Consider the following 15,813-nt stretch of genomic DNA (forward strand, 5'->3'; position numbering starts at 1 on the left):
GCCCTTGATCAAATATGAATTATTATCATTGCCATTGATAGGAGACATCCTGAATTATAGGTGTGTGTTTTCATTTGTACTATGTGTCATTTCTCCTTGCTTAGAGGACAGCATAACTACAAAATGGCTCAACTTACCCCACTCTCCCCTACACACATTTAGTTACAAATATGTGATATATCTGAACAACAAAGTGGTCAAAAATCATTTTATTCATTTATTGGAAACGTTTTCATGATCGCTTTTTTCGTTTTACATTTTCATTTATTGTCATTTCCATGCAGTCAGTCATTAAGTGCTATTTAAAATGTTAATTTGTTACATATCCACACAAACAAAGTGTGCAATCCAATGAATGTTAATCTAACTGGGGTTTGATAGATAACATATCTCTTTTTCTTCTCTCAATTATTTTATTTCTATTGTGCACTCTAATCAATATTAATGAAACTATGGTTCGTTTAAATACATTTTAAGAATGGCGTTTATCTTTTTTGAGAATGAGTTCTTATTGTATTTAATATATTTGGGTCTACAACAGATGATACAAATGTTTTTTTTCGGTAAATGTGTGGCGGGGGTATTTGTGAGAAGACAAAAAAAATGTACTCGACATTGAGAAACGACCAGAGTGCTGCTGTGCCTCCTGTCTTAATGGACGTCTCTTTAAAATGACCGCTCAGAGGAGAGGATTTCTCATTTCTCTAAACGCCTGCTGCTTCCACTCCTCTTTCCTCGGTTCCCCTCCTCGACTCCTCCGCTCGCATCTCCTGTGGGCGGGACTAAGGCATGAGGATAGGAGTCGAGGAGGGGAAATTAGAGAACTGAGAAGCCTTCTTCTGGGTGTTGCGGGAACTGCCAGATACTCAAATGAACAAACTAAGGAGGAGGACGTTTGAACAAGTGTCCAGTTAAGAGAGTTCTATCAAAGTCGAGTCTTTCATGTGAGTTCTGCGGATGGCAGCTTGATACATGTACGCTGAGGACATTGCAATGCGTTTTATCTATGCAGTAGCATATCGTTTATTTACTTTTCTAACCAGCTAACGTTACTCGCTAAGGAGATAAACTACTTAGCTAGCGTTGTCAATCATCCTGTAAAACACCGGAAGTAAGGCAATACTTTCTTCAAAATAAAAATGGTGCGCTCACGTATCTATAGTACAATTTGTGCTACACCAAGAAACATCATGTTGTTATCGGTTGGAGGTGGGGAGAAGACTTAACCGAACTTTAATGTCGATGTATATGCATAACTAATGACATAACGTCGGTAACATGTTTTATTTTTATAGTTATCACCGGAAACTGCACTGCTTTCTTTCTATTGCATGTCGCCTCGATAACAACACCCCCTTTTCTTTGATCTGTGCGTGTTCTTTTTATTTATTTATTATTAGGCCATTATTCAAATAAGACCTTTTAGTGGTCATAAACAGTGTCACTAATAATGAGCACTCCCGATAAACACTCGGTTGTCTGGCTTAGAAGTGGCCAAATTAAACTAAATCCGGTCAACATCTTTTCATAAAGACCCCTTAACTGGTATGTTATTAATGCTGATACCTTAATACATAGTTTAAGGCAGACGCTCACTTGGGATGTGTGTTACTAGCTGAAGGTGCTAGCTAGTTATAAACTGACAATATTGTAGGGTTGACTTTTGGTCCTCCCACAAATGTTTGATACATAATCAATAGTTATGGGATATACTGTAATTACTTAATGGGTAAAGGCAAATAATAGTTTAGCTAGAACAGTCTGGTGGGTTCAGAATATTGCCCCACTGTACTGTATGCAGCCTTTAAAACAAGTAAAAGAAAATCATGTGATGTTACGATTTGCAAAATGCGATACCTAGTTTCATAATATAATATTGACATAATATCTGCATAGCCATTCTAACAGTAACACAGGTGACTCAATTGGATGTGCATCAGCAGGAATAGTTATAAGCGTCAGCTGTATGAAATCTGTAACCTCACTGTGCTGCATTCTGATATTCAGTGATCATCGCGTTATGTGTTTGGAGCCACCTTAGTCCCACTCCCTCTCTTTACTGTTCTCATAAAGAACTTGAGTTATTAAGTGCAAATAATATGATACCTGTACATAACGCATCATTTCAGCCCATCACAGTATTTTTTTACATTTCTCTTACTTTTTTTTCATGATATTCTTTTTGTCCTTATGTCAGTCAGCTGTCTGGGTTCTCATTGGCTGATGGAGAGGACAGTTGTGTTGCTATGTCTCACAGACTAACCAAGGATCAGCTGGATGAACAGTTTGAGCTGTTCTTGAAAGAGGTAATGAATCATTCGACTCACTGTGGTACTCTTTATAGATAAGCCGGATAGCGATCTGTTAAAGGTAGTTGGACTAAGGGACCTTGTATGGTGGTAACAACATGGCAGCTCAGTGAAAGGCACCATCGGTCCAATCCACACAAACTTGTACTCTTGTACAGTTACAAACTGACTGATACCGTTAAGTTAGCTTATCATCTCGTACATTTATTATTGTATGTATTGTTAATATACATATTGTTTAATAACAGTTTTATCTTGAAGGCACTTCCCTGACTTAAATCCTATTTCCTGTCAGTCTGTTTCAGATGAATCTGAGCAGCAGCTGGGTGCTAACAGCAGCCAGACATCGGCCCGGAAACCAAAAGCGTCCTGGCGGCCGGATGAGGAACCCAGCGGGGGGGGAGCAGTGAGAGGTAATGATAAAGGGAGGATTCTCCATCACACTGCACACTGTTCGCCTTGGTTAGCCTGGCACGGACAAGGACAATGGGTCACTGGGTCACTGGCTGCAGGTGTGCCAGTGTTTGTTACTGGATTTTACAATTGTAATATACAGCTGGCAAGTAGTCTTGACCAAATGCAGCAGGATGTACAGTTCCTCTTTTTGGTGGATATATTATGCAATTTCAGATGAAAACAAGTGATTTTAAGGAGCCTGTTGCACGCGTTTAGTAGCTTACTCTGAATGTTGTGTGGGTGATACACCATTGCTGAGTCTGAATTGACATACTTCTGTTGTTTTAAGTGCATCTGTGCGTCGCAATGCAAAGCATGGCGAAGTTCACTTTGAGTACTCGCATGGTGCACTCATTACAGGCACAGAGTTGCCTGTGGAATTCTCTCTGGACAATTGTCACACTTAACGCCGTCTTGGCGTGACAGAAGTTATGCGACCGGCCACGATTCAGGCTAATCTGGTCAACACAGCACTATTCCAATAGAAGTTACACAAGTGGGTTTTTTTCAGTTTTTTTAAAGGTCCCGTGTCACGGCCATTTCCACTGATCATAGTTCCATCGTTGAGGTCTACTAGAATAGATTTACATTGTTCAATGTTCCAAAGTCACACTGGTTTCTCACAGCATCTCTGTATAGTCTGTGTATTCACTCTCTGTCCTACACGGCTTGCTGGAGCTCCTGCCCCCCCCCCCTCCCTGTGTGAGCCCACTGTGCTCTGATGTGTGTTTATGTGTTACCATGGCGTTTGTTAGCAACCAGAAAAGGACACCAGTAATAACAAACAGATGAGAATGCTGCGTGGGGTCTGGGTGCCGTGTGGGCGGGACGTTGCGGGGCTCGCTGCTCCGCCCTTTGAGGCTCGAGGAGCGGACAGTGTGAGCTGGATTAGTGGTGTCGTATCCTGGTTGCGTGAGTGTGTGGCGAACTGTGAGTGGAGATCAGCGTGGTGTACTTTGAGGGTGTGTGGCTCTGCAGAAAAAGCTTCATAACGCACAAGGGGACGGGTGATAACCGTAAGAGCATGACATGGGCCCTTTAAGTAACGTTAACACACAACCAGCTGCTACAAAGCCACCCAGCTATCAGCAGCAATTGTCATTTCTGTCGCAGGAACAGCAGCGCTGTGCAATTTGAGAATCTACCGTAATCACACACTGCTCATGTGTTCCCGGTGTACAACATGCAGTGTATAATTAATGACACAGAAATGAAGATGTATTCAGGTCATGGTGTATTCACTTAGGATATGAATTACTGGCAGCAGCACACGTTGTTTGGAACAGACATGTATGGATGGGTGTTCAGGCATTGACTTACGATAACATTGTTGAGTGTATTGGTAGAACTGAGCCCATGAGCTGACTGATGGATTCGGTGTTTTTGTTATGAACAAAACAAGCAAGCCTATAATACCTCTCACATAGCAAGGAGTTATTTCTGCTGATCAGACATTTTTCCAATGATACCAAAACTCAAGTTTGTACCTCCTCGCCTTTCTGCCCAGTTCTTCTGTGCGACCTGTATGCTTCTGCTTTGCCCTTTCACTGATCTCTCCTGACTCCAGTCCCTTCTCATGATCCAATCATACCAGCATATGCATGATGGTTTCTATATACGGTTTAATGTATGTCTTTTCCTCATAGCATTGTCCCGTCTGCCCCGCTTCCTGCATAACAACTTCCTTTCCCTGAACTTTCCTCTTTAGCCGCGTTCACACTGCGGTACTTTTCCCACAAAGGTTCATACGAACTTAGTTCATGATCGCGTTCACACCAAAAAGAGCCGGTACTAAAAGTAGTTAATGCGAACCTTTTTACCCCCTCGAAAGTCCCTGCTAGAGAGCAGGGACTTTCGAGGGGCTCTTTTTTGAGAAAAGAGCTATATGTCTGATTGGCTGGGCGGATTGCAAACCACGCCCCGTAAAACTCCCAAAAAGTTTTGTGAAGCCGCCATTTTATTATCCTCGCATTAGCATTATTAGCATTAGCATTAGCTCAGCGCAGAAACGCAGAGAGACTAACTTATGGCAACACAAAATAAAACATGGGAGCGGTAGAGATGAGGAGGTGTCGGCGTTCTGGCGATTTACTCGGAAGGCTTCAGTAGAAGCTGCTGGGAGTCCCAGCAGCTTCTACTGAAGCCTTCCCCAACTCCGGGGACTTCCAGCCGGGGACTTTGGGCGGCAGTATACGCCGTGAAGTGGGTTGCGGCCTGCCAGTAAGCCCAAAGCAGAAGAAGAAGAAGTGACGTCAGCGGCTTCATTTGCCTAATCCACCCCCAGGGACTTGTTCTGGTGTGAACGCGATCTGTACTTAGTTCATGAGAACTAAAGAGTTCGCATGAACTAAGTTCGCATGAACCTTTGTGGGAGAAGTACCGCAGTGTGAACGCGGCTTTTGATATTCACCGAGTAGTGAAACACACTAACCCAACATGCTTGTGTTTGGAGTAAGCAGAGTTATTTGACTCAAGTTGGTCTTTTATCTGTTCTAGCAGACACAGATTGTTTCATCGATGGCGCAAACACACTGTGTCTTACCTGAAGTACATAAGATAATATCCTTGCAGGGTATATAGAACAGCACTCCGTTTCAGCAGGTTGAGTTGTTGCTTATTCTTTCCCTCCTAGCACCCGTTTCTTGTGTGGTTGTGACCAGGCATTGCACCTTTTAAGAAAGTTATCTTCAAATTAAGATTACTGATAACTTTCTTATAAAACCAACATCTTTGGTTAGTTTGACCCATATCTCACATTGCTGCTATGTACCATATCACAGGCACGACATACATGTTCATCTCTTCAGAAAACTGTGTATCTTTCCCAGATGTGCATGTGTCTGTTTAACATCTCTTGTTCTGCATGCCTTTTCCTTTCTGTTTTTCCTTCTTCCCTAGCAGAGATGGCCAAGAAAAGATTTATCAAATCCAAAAAGGCTAAGCCCGAGAACACCAATGGTGAGAGCAAGTTGAAAAGAAGTCCCACATTAAACAGTTTAGTATTTCCACTACAGCGCGGAACTCTACAACTCACAGTTTTTCTGGCCCCATAAAAACGAGCTTCTTAGCGGGCCAACAACCGGGCTGAGTCGGGCTGAGCATGCTAAACTAGAGAGAACCGCTGGCAAGGGGGCTACAACTACAACAAGATGAACATATTACCGTGATTTAATTGTAATACACGTTTCTAAATGATGCCGAAGTAACAACATACTGATACCGGTTAGTAAACACCATGAATTAATGCTTTGACAAGTCTGCAGACAGACGGCAGGCGAACAAGCCTTTAAAATGCGTGTTTCCTAAATGGAGATCGGCTAAGCTAACGTTATATATGCTCCGACCGTCCTCACTCACAACAACGGCCTACAGACATAAATAAAGCAGCGACTGTATTCGCCATGACACAGGCAGTCTATGGTTTGTACTTGTTTCACTTTTGTCTAGTTTCTGAACAGATATGAGGAGCTGTGAGCTCTGAGGGCTAAGAGCTAACGGCTAACGGCTGATGTTGGTTTTCTGTGGTTCGCATTGAAGATGACGTCACGGATCCGCCTACACTGCGTTACTATAGTTACTGCCCCAGCTACTAAACTGTAATAGAAACTCAGCATAAAGTGAGCCTGGCCTAACAAGGCCTAACGAGGCCTAGCCATACCGAGCGAGGCTTTGTAGTGGAAATGCGCCATTAGATGATGTCTACAATAAGAAGGACATTTAGTCCTTTCCTTTCTCAGTTCTTCCTTTCCTGCTCTGTCATGACCTCTGCTCTGTTTACATTCAGATACACTAAGGAGGACGCTTGAGTCACTTGCATAGGTTTAAGATAGTGGTTTCATCATGACATTCACAGGCTGTATTTCTGTGGAACTGCTTAATATCGACTGTAAAGCATCTTAGATGCAGAAGAAAAAATCAAATGTTCACCCCAACTTGAATCTAAATCTATTCCAGATTGAAATCTACATGCTCCAATATTATTTTCTATTGTTCCTCTTGCTCTCTGAAGTGGTCAGTGCGGATCCCGTTTATAAGCCGGTCCCCAAACCTCGCCGCAAAGCTCTTGATGAACCGATTCAGTCGGACAACACTCACACAGATGCAGTGTCGGAGGTTTGCCAAACTGTAGAGAGACACAGAAGTCCGTCTGATGGCACAGGCAGCCGCAGCAGTCCCACTCTGCCCAGTGATTCAGGAGAGAGGAGCCCTGAGGACACCCTCTCTGATGGTCCTCCAGCAGTCAGCTCTCACAGTCATTCCCAGAGGGACAGTGGAGATGGTAACCGGAACTCAAAGCTCACACCTGTTGGTAGTTCTCCTTTAGTCCCTCAGTGGTAGAGTGACAGACTTCACTAGCACACATAGTACTCCTCTTTTAACTTTGTCTCATTGTTTCCACTCCGCTTTTAGTTTATATTGTACGTAGTGGCGTTATAGTCTCTCCACCTGCTACATGTACATGAAAACTAGTAGTCTTGTGTGTTCATTGATGTATTTAAAAGTGTTTTCAAACATTCTGATGAACTGGTAATTCCATTTAGTTGCCTTTTGTACATTGAATGAAATAGCAGGAATGCAACCTTTAAATGTCATAACAACTGCACATATTTGACAGAAAACATGTATTACCTCACATTTCAAACAAAGCCTCATTTTTAAATGTTTCATAAACTGCAAAACTGAATTCGATTCAAAAGCAAAGTTGAAGAATGCATGCATAGCAAAAGACAGCGGGTGGCAGTATGGGACAAGAGTAGCAGGGCACTGCGTCCTGTGAGAGTACGTTTCCTGTCGATCTAAACATAATTGAAGACGCATAAGGAAATTGTGACATTTTCACCAGTTAGTTTATTAAGGACACAACATGGACAACAAGGACACACTCAAAGGGGTGTACAGAAAGGAAAGGAAGACTGTGCATTATGCACACTCTGTTTTTGGTAATATCGTTTGTTCAACCATCAAGGCTCAAGTCAAGCACAGATGTATGCAGTTTCTACTGTTGGGTCATCCACATTAATACCCACCTACAGCTGATTGATGGACCCGTTACCAATGATATATTCAGGAGACACACACATGTATAAAGACTTCTAGAAAGTCTTTGCATATTTGCACAAAACAGCAACATGAGCACACCTGTAAAATGTAATGCATACAAATACAGTCCTGATCAGATGAATGCTGCCTCTTTGACGTGATGATGATGATGATGATGATGATGATGATGATGATGATCTGTTCGATTGTGTCAGGTTCTGAATCCCCAACACGGTAATCGGGTTTCAGATCAGTATTATTCCTTACAAACAAATTGTAGTACTAGTAGTTTTTTATATGAAAAATAGGCAAGCCTTGGTGACTCAGTAAGCACACGTAGAGTTAACAGATAGGTGCAGTGATCACGTATCTTTGTAGACTGACCTGGAAGTTAGCACCACAAGGGCTCCCTCGACAAAAAGCAATAGGATCTTTCTGGATTTAGAAATATGGCACACAATCATTTATGATGTGCACACGTTTTGTTCAACATGATAATCTCCACGTTCTTAAACCACTTTCATTATTCTTGAAGCGTAGATGCAATTGGCCGAAAAAGCTAATGTCAGGCTATAAAGATACTACATCATGGTCACATGGTTGCGCATCACCACATACCTTATTTGGGGAATCAAAACAAACAATTACTGCCATAAGAGGGACCCTGAAAGGGCTACAACTAATGTATGTTTTTAGGACTCATCCCTGTACCACTCTAAGTAGTAGAATAAATATGACAAATATAACATTTAGATAATCGATTACAGTTATTCGTCAGAATCTCAGATTGTTTACAGTACGTCAGGGGTGCCCACACTTTGTGGGCCGGTGGGCTACTTTTGAAATGACCAGCTCACCGAGGTCTACCAACCAAAAATAAAATCCCAAATTGCAAGGAGCTGAATAACACGTGTTATGTATACATGGGATAACTACAACAACGCTATTTGGGTTCTTGAACAGAAACAAATACATGAATACATCAAACTAAAATGGCATGTTAACCTCTCTCTATTTCTCTCTCTCTCTGTTAAGAAACACACAACAAGCAGGCTAAGAAACCACTCTCCATGTCCTGACATCTGAAACATAAAACACAAATATAAGTACAAGGAATACAATAAACGAGTAGAACAGTCAACTTAGACACCAGACTCAAATGGGTCCTATGAACAGTCTCTCAAAGTTATAATGAAATATACATAGGTCCAATATAGGCATGTCTCTCTCTCTCTCTCTCTCTCTCTCTCTCTCTCTCTCTCTCTCTCTCTCTCTCTCTCTCTCTCTCTCTCTCTCTCTCAGAGCCGGCTCTCGCCCGCGAACGAGCCGTTTTTTTGTTTTGTTTGCGGAGGGATCTAGATCGGCATGAAGGCACATTATGCAATCTGCAATGTGCACATTATCCCGCTTATTACACATGGCCACATTCTCAACAAAGTAACGACATGACTCCCAATATTAATTGAAATGCTTTTATAGATTTAGAAAATGATTTTATTGATTTAAATTGACATGTAGTCCGTTGTTACTGTTTGAACTAACGTAACAACGGCAGGAACTGCTTCGATAGTGTTTTTGAGGAGCTTTTTGATTACAGATTTGAAAACATCGTTGCTTGCACAATGTGCACCCTGCAAAAACAGCGCTGGAAAGAGCAAATGGAGCGAAATGAGGCATGGCATTTGATTTAATTATAAAAGGTATAATATGTGGTAAACTGAAGAGCCCTTTGGGAGCCGAAAGAGCCGGCTCTTCTTGGTGAGCCGAGCCAAATGATCCGGCTCAGCAAGAAGAGCCGGGATTCCCATCACTACCCGGCACTTGACTGATGTTATATCGCTTTGCATTCTGGGTTAACAGACTGGAAAGCGATAGGTCGCTTTTTCTGTCAATCAAGTAAACTCCTGAATTAAGTGGCAGGGAGGACAAGGGAGGAGGGATCAAAACCTGTTTTGTCTATTTTAACGGAGCTTGATTTTTTTTATTTTAATGAATGACTCGCGGTCTACCAGCATTGCCCCCGCGGGCGACCGGTCGCCCGCGGTCGACGTACTGGGCACCTCTGCAGTACGTCATCTGACCTAGGTGGCATAACCTCCATTGACTAAAACAAGGTTCACTTGTGCATTGCCATGTTTCTCTAGGACTGCTGGCATTTGGGAAACCTTTCCAGAAGTCTCTGAGGAAGCCTGTTGAAGAGGAGGAGGAGGAGGAGGAGGATCCAGGAGATGCTGGTTCGAAGGAAGTCAGTCCTGAATCAGCCCTTATCAGCTGTGCCAATGCTGAGCTAGAGGGTGAGTCCAGAGATGGTTATGAGGACAAATACATTTGATTAAAAGCACGCAGGACAATGTCGATGAGTCTCTTGGCAAGATACCTAACAAGTCTAATTCTGTGTGAGTGGTGAAGCCAAACACAGTATAGTATTCAACATACTTATCTCATCTTATTCTCCTTCTTCCGCCACAAATGTTGTCATGCTACTCGTCCGGCAGCGTTGACACGAAACACAAAAAAACACGGGATCGGGTTGCTATGTCTTTAATAAGAGATTTGTCTAGCCGTTTTCACGCAAATGGCAGAAAACTTCGATTATTTGCCCCATAGGAAGGAATGGCAAATCCATCTGAACAGAGCTCAAAAACACCCCACTTTGACCCCATACAGATTCCGCATACGTAGAACAAAAATGACAAGAGACTATGGACTTTATTAGACTAATTGGATATTTTTTGATAGCTAGTACGGTTCTCACGTAGTCGCAGCTTACGCTTTGTGAAAATGTCACACTTTCACATTTTCTAATGGGTGTGTATTAGAGAGCTGGTTAAGACTTAGAGTGGGTGACATCACGGCTAGAGGGGGGAGGAGCTGGAACATCTGAAGAGTTTTTTCCAACTATTGCAATATGCTCATTTAAAGGAATGGTATGCTCATGACACTCATTTTTAAATAATTATCATCCGATAAAACAGACCAGTCTCTGCCAGTCTTTTTTTTTTTTTTTTAATCCGATGACATTATCAGTGATTTTAAACTGATTATATACCGAAATAACATCAACACTGTGGGCGCCGCCATTTTCCGGACGTGACGTAAACCATGCGTTTGGTTTTCGAGGACACGTTGATCTCCATGTTATTTACTGTAGTTTCTCTCTTCAAATATGCCTCACTGTATCGCAAAATATTGCCACAATTCTGATAGGAACAATCCACGGAATGCTCGGTTCCATCTGTTGCCAAAAGGTAAGCGTAGGAAGTACATTCAGAGGCAGTGGCTAGCGAAATGTGGCCGGCCCGAACCGAAAGATTCACAGGCTCATGTATGCAGCGAACATTTCAAATGAGTATGATAAAACATAACATGGGATTTATGGAACAACCATTACTTAATGGAGATGCAGTACCATCGGTCTTTCTGGTGTCATCACCGACCAGGACACCAGTTCGGCCAGTTGAGAAATCGCCCTCTGCAAGTGTGAAGCGACGGAGGAGCAGAAGTAGTGCTCGGAGTAAGAATAAGGTATGTTATAGCGCATTCCATTGCAGCGGCTAGCCCCGTTTTAACGTCCTTTAGCGTCCAGGCCAGGACAGTTTTTGGTGGCCTTTCCATATAGCGTAGTACCGGCTAGTGTGTATTTCCCCCCAGTTTTTTCCGGCCCCATAAAATCGTGATTCTATGGCCAGGGACAACGAAGCTGAGTATGCTAAACTAGAGAGGGAATCGCTAGCAAGGGTGGTACTACATGCATACATATAGTATCTTATATCATCTTCCCATTATACACACATGCATTTCCAAACATTTGGACTACCTATGTTGCAAATGTATTATCTCTTCAATTTACACACGGCATCTATTGCACGTCTGTCCGTCCTGGGAGAGGGATCCCTCCTCTGCTGCTCTCCCTGAGGTTTCTCCCATGTTCCCTTTAAACTGGGGGTTTTCTCTGGAAGTTTTTCCTTGTACGATGTGAGGGACTAAGGACAGAGGGTGTCGTATTGTCATACTGATGTATGGCTGAATTCCCCCATCCAATCTCTTCACATTGGTCAAAACTTCTTCCTCTGCTGACGAGTCCGAACTCAAATACTCCACCATGTTTCCGTGTGTTGACAAAGTGAACGCATGGATGACGTCACGACCATCACGTGACTACTGAAAATGGCAAACATGGCGGCGGCCAGACGGAATATACAGGTTTTGATAAAAAAGAGCTATAAAATCATTATTTACCGGGGAATATCGCTGATTTCTTCAGGGTATGGTTTAAACATAATGTTTCACTAAATACTGAAGTTTTGATTAATTATCTAATGAGTGGACCATTCCTTTAATGAAACGGACTGACACATATGGCGGCCGGACAAGATGGCGGCGGGCAGTTTGGGCGCAGTGGCGGTGATCTATCTGTGCATGATTGTTCTGAATCTCGGGCCTCTGTTTCAATAGTATGAAGCTGCAGCGTCGGAGACTGCATTTTCAGGACCTCAGTCCTGGGGCCGCACTCCGAGGACTCTAGTTGTTTTGCAACATCGCCACCTAGCTAGTTGGATGCCTGCAAAAGTACAACCAGCGAGTATTGAGTCTCATACACAGCGAGTCTCTTTAGACATTGTAATGATGTTATTAACGATCTAAAAATGCATTGAAATTAAATTATTATTATTAACAACAATTTGTTGTTATTATATTTTTGTTTTTTAATGACATATGTATTTTGTATGTCAGATATAAAAAGATAGTCTTTTATATTTGTCTTATCAAATGTAACATACAACGTAAATTAATCTCGCAAAGGCTTTGCGAGATCTCACAAAACGTTATTATTATTTATTTTTTTCAAATACATTTTTTCCCTTCTCCACGTCCCCTCGGGGGCTCTGCATTTTACAACTTGAGGACAGAGTGTTTTTAATAAGGGCTATACAAATGTTCATACTGGGTAGTTTAAAAAAATTATCCAACGATTTACAGACGTCTCTTTCCCAATGTTAGTCAATGGGAAAAAGTATTTCCGGGCCCAGCGACTGATACGGAAGTGTAGTACCGCCGTTTCGCCACAACGAATATTTTCCTCAGAGTCCGGCACACTTCCTTGGGGGCTTGGGCATCACCCTTACAGCATCAGGACAATATCATATGGAGTCAGACACCGGAAGTGTGCTGGGTGCTGTATTTATTTTTGCTATGTATATAAATGTCATGTTCTTAAATGTTGTATGTGAGGGACTACGGATGGAAATTAGCTAAAAGCTAAAATTCTGAAAGCTAAAAATGTTCATCAATGTGCATTGTCCCTCTTCAAATAAACGATTAATTTAAATGAAATATAGCTAACACGAGAGTCATCAGGTGTTCATCTGGTATCCTAAATACTCAGCAATAATGCAGCACAATATTGTCAATACATTCTCTGACAGGCTGTCTCTCGTTCACTGGCAGGGTGGTGCTGTGGAAATGCTTTGATCTTTGAACACACCTGTCGGTTGTTATCTAAATCCAGTGGTAATCTAAAGATGTTCAGAAACGATGCAGGAATGTGGTGCAAGAATCAAAAAACGTAATAGATAAACAGTTAAAATAGTTAGCTAAAATGAATGGATATTCTTTGTTGTACCTTAACAATACAACTAATGCTATCAATACTTAGTCAGCATCGGGACGCGCACCCAACTTTCAGTCACAGTCAACATTTCTCTGAATGTTCTAGTTCATCTTATACACTTTTATTTTTTGCTTTCAGTTTTGCTATCTGACTGTTGTAGTAGTAGTAATAGTAATAATGCATTTTATTTATATAGGCGCCTTTCAAGGCTCTCAAGGTCTCCGTACAAGATACAAAAACGCACAAAAAAACAGAGACAAAGGCAGTATATAACCAATGAGAACAGAGCATGTGTCATGATGAGTGATCATGGTGGATATGCCAGTGCAAAGAGATACTGTATGTTTTGAGAGGTGATTTGAAAGTGGTTGTGCTTTCCGTGTGCCCTTTATATGTGTGAGCAGACTCACTGATGGTACCAGCTGGGAACATGACAGTTATTGGCTTGGACACCATAGAAGAAGAACAGGAGAAGGCCAGGTTCTTTGCCCAAATTGAGGCGGGGGCTTTATCCACTATAGATTACTCCAAGCTGAACAGAGCGCTGGACTCAACAAGCTCTACCCTCGCTCCTCACCACAGGTATGTACATTTATTTCACTAACGGTGGTGGACATCTGAAATAAGTCTTGATATGTGAAATATGAGACTTACAAAAACTCACCTCTTCAGTCTGGCTTTTAATGTGTGATTGTTTTTGTATTATTTAACTTTAACTATATATTTATTTGTTGTTCCCTTATTTTATTTTCTCTTCACTATTTCTGTAAAGCGTCTTTGAGCACCTGTAAAAGCGCTAACAAATTAAATCTATTATTATTATTATTATTATATGTGTTTTCAAGAACGCGTTCCAATGAAAAGGCCCTTGAAGATCACGGTTGTGATGTTATAAGGATATAAATTGTCGCTGTAGGGAAGCTGATGCAGAGGGGAAGCAGAGGGAAGATCAGAGGAGAGTCGCAGAGATCAGCAGCGAGTCTCCAGGTAGAGAAATAAACCCTTTCTCTGTTTCCTGTATCTCTTGTAGTTCTGTTTGTCTCAATCAGGCGTTTTCTCTCAGCCCTTACAGGATCTCCACAGTACAGTGAGGATTTTGAGGAAGAGGAAAAGGAGAAAGAGCCGCTGGAGGAGGTTTGTATTATAATTTCAAGAGAGTCCCTGATAAGGACTCTCTTGAAATCCTGGCTTGGACATGACACCAAGGACAAAAAAACAACATAATCCATGTGTTAAACTGCTATAGATTCACGTTGGCATGAGCTGCTTTTCTGCCTCCAAAAAACCAACTAGCTCAATTTGTCTGGCATCCAGTTCGACACTGCCATCAGATATTCTTCTTCTGACATCATGCTATCATCTGTGTTTCAGAAACCGAAGATGACTTCAATTCTTGCCAAAGGTAAGAGGAAAGAAAGACATGATATTTCTATGATATTTCTATAATTTGTTCTATTCTATGAAGTCACCCATTTCACTGAGTTCAGGGTGGTTGTTCTCGAACATTTGGAATTGAGTTGTTCAGTGTCAGATGCCTGAGACAAGCATGACATAGCACTCATACAACAATAATAACACACATAATATACTGTGCAGGCAACATTCATCATGCATGAACCAAACAGGTGATCATGGTCATGTAGCTCTGTGTTAGATCCTTTGAGCACAGTTCAAGTGAATCCGTTTGGTGATCAGGATTGTGTCAGTCAGTGTTTGACCAAACAGAAGAATACAATAATAAGTTGGCCCTCTCTAACTTTGCTCCTGTCTCAGTTTCTCTGCATGATTCCCTGGATGACACAGAAGACAGAAGAAAGGACTCGGCAGGGTCACTGGACAGAGGTAACTCAAACACACAGTCAGTAGGGGCTTGGACTGGGAGCCGTAGGGTCGCCGGTTCAAGTCCCCGAACAGAATATGGAGCGTGGACTGCTACTTGGAGAGGTCCCAGTTCACCCCCTGGTTGAGTATGATATCAAAGAAAGATGTAAAGTGTTCACATTTAACGTACAGCAATTATCATTATATAGACGTTTTAGTAATTCTCAGGCCGGTCTTCTGTACAAAGAAAGCTTTTATTTAGGCGAAGGCCTTAACGGGGTAAATGTGTCTTAACGGGGGTCTTAACGGGGTAAAGTTAATAAAACATCATAAAAACAACACACTTACAATATTACACAACATTAAACAGATTAAAAGCACTTTTAAAGTGATGAGTTTTTATTTGAACATGGATAAATGAGTGTAGTGTTTTGGTAGAGACTTCCAGAGGGAGGGGGCGGCGTCTATGGCTCTGTCCCCCCAGGTCCGCTGGTGGTTTAGCAAAAATCCAATCCTATTGAGGGAAGGGGGTAGGGGCTTAAAAATAAATGTCAAGAGTTAAAAAGACAGAAGCAC

General features: G+C 42.0%; 1 protein-coding gene across 3 annotated transcripts in view; it reads left to right on the top strand.

Annotated features, from left to right (window-relative positions):
- The first annotated feature begins 811 nt into the window (after positions 1-811).
- Positions 812-15,813, top strand: part of cep162 (centrosomal protein 162) — a 48,720-nt gene continuing 33,718 nt past the window's right edge. For 2 of the 3 annotated variants that reach the window (XM_034102428.2, XM_034102430.2), the window contains exons 1-9: positions 812-944; positions 2,198-2,306; positions 2,605-2,722; positions 9,950-10,099; positions 13,821-13,998; positions 14,333-14,403; positions 14,480-14,550; positions 14,788-14,818; positions 15,190-15,258. In XM_034102428.2, coding sequence (XP_033958319.2) covers positions 2,247-2,306; positions 2,605-2,722; positions 9,950-10,099; positions 13,821-13,998; positions 14,333-14,403; positions 14,480-14,550; positions 14,788-14,818; positions 15,190-15,258 — 748 coding nt within the window. In that variant the 5' untranslated portion in view covers positions 812-944; positions 2,198-2,246. Of the gene's footprint in view, positions 945-1,490; positions 1,546-2,197; positions 2,307-2,604; positions 2,723-9,949; positions 10,100-13,820; positions 13,999-14,332; positions 14,404-14,479; positions 14,551-14,787; positions 14,819-15,189; positions 15,259-15,813 lie in introns of those variants that run through there. The other variant, XM_034102429.2, reaches the window with a different exon arrangement.

The sequence above is a fragment of the Pseudochaenichthys georgianus genome, chromosome 16 (assembly GCF_902827115.2).
Source record: "Pseudochaenichthys georgianus chromosome 16, fPseGeo1.2, whole genome shotgun sequence".
Classification (NCBI taxonomy): domain Eukaryota; kingdom Metazoa; phylum Chordata; class Actinopteri; order Perciformes; family Channichthyidae; genus Pseudochaenichthys; species Pseudochaenichthys georgianus.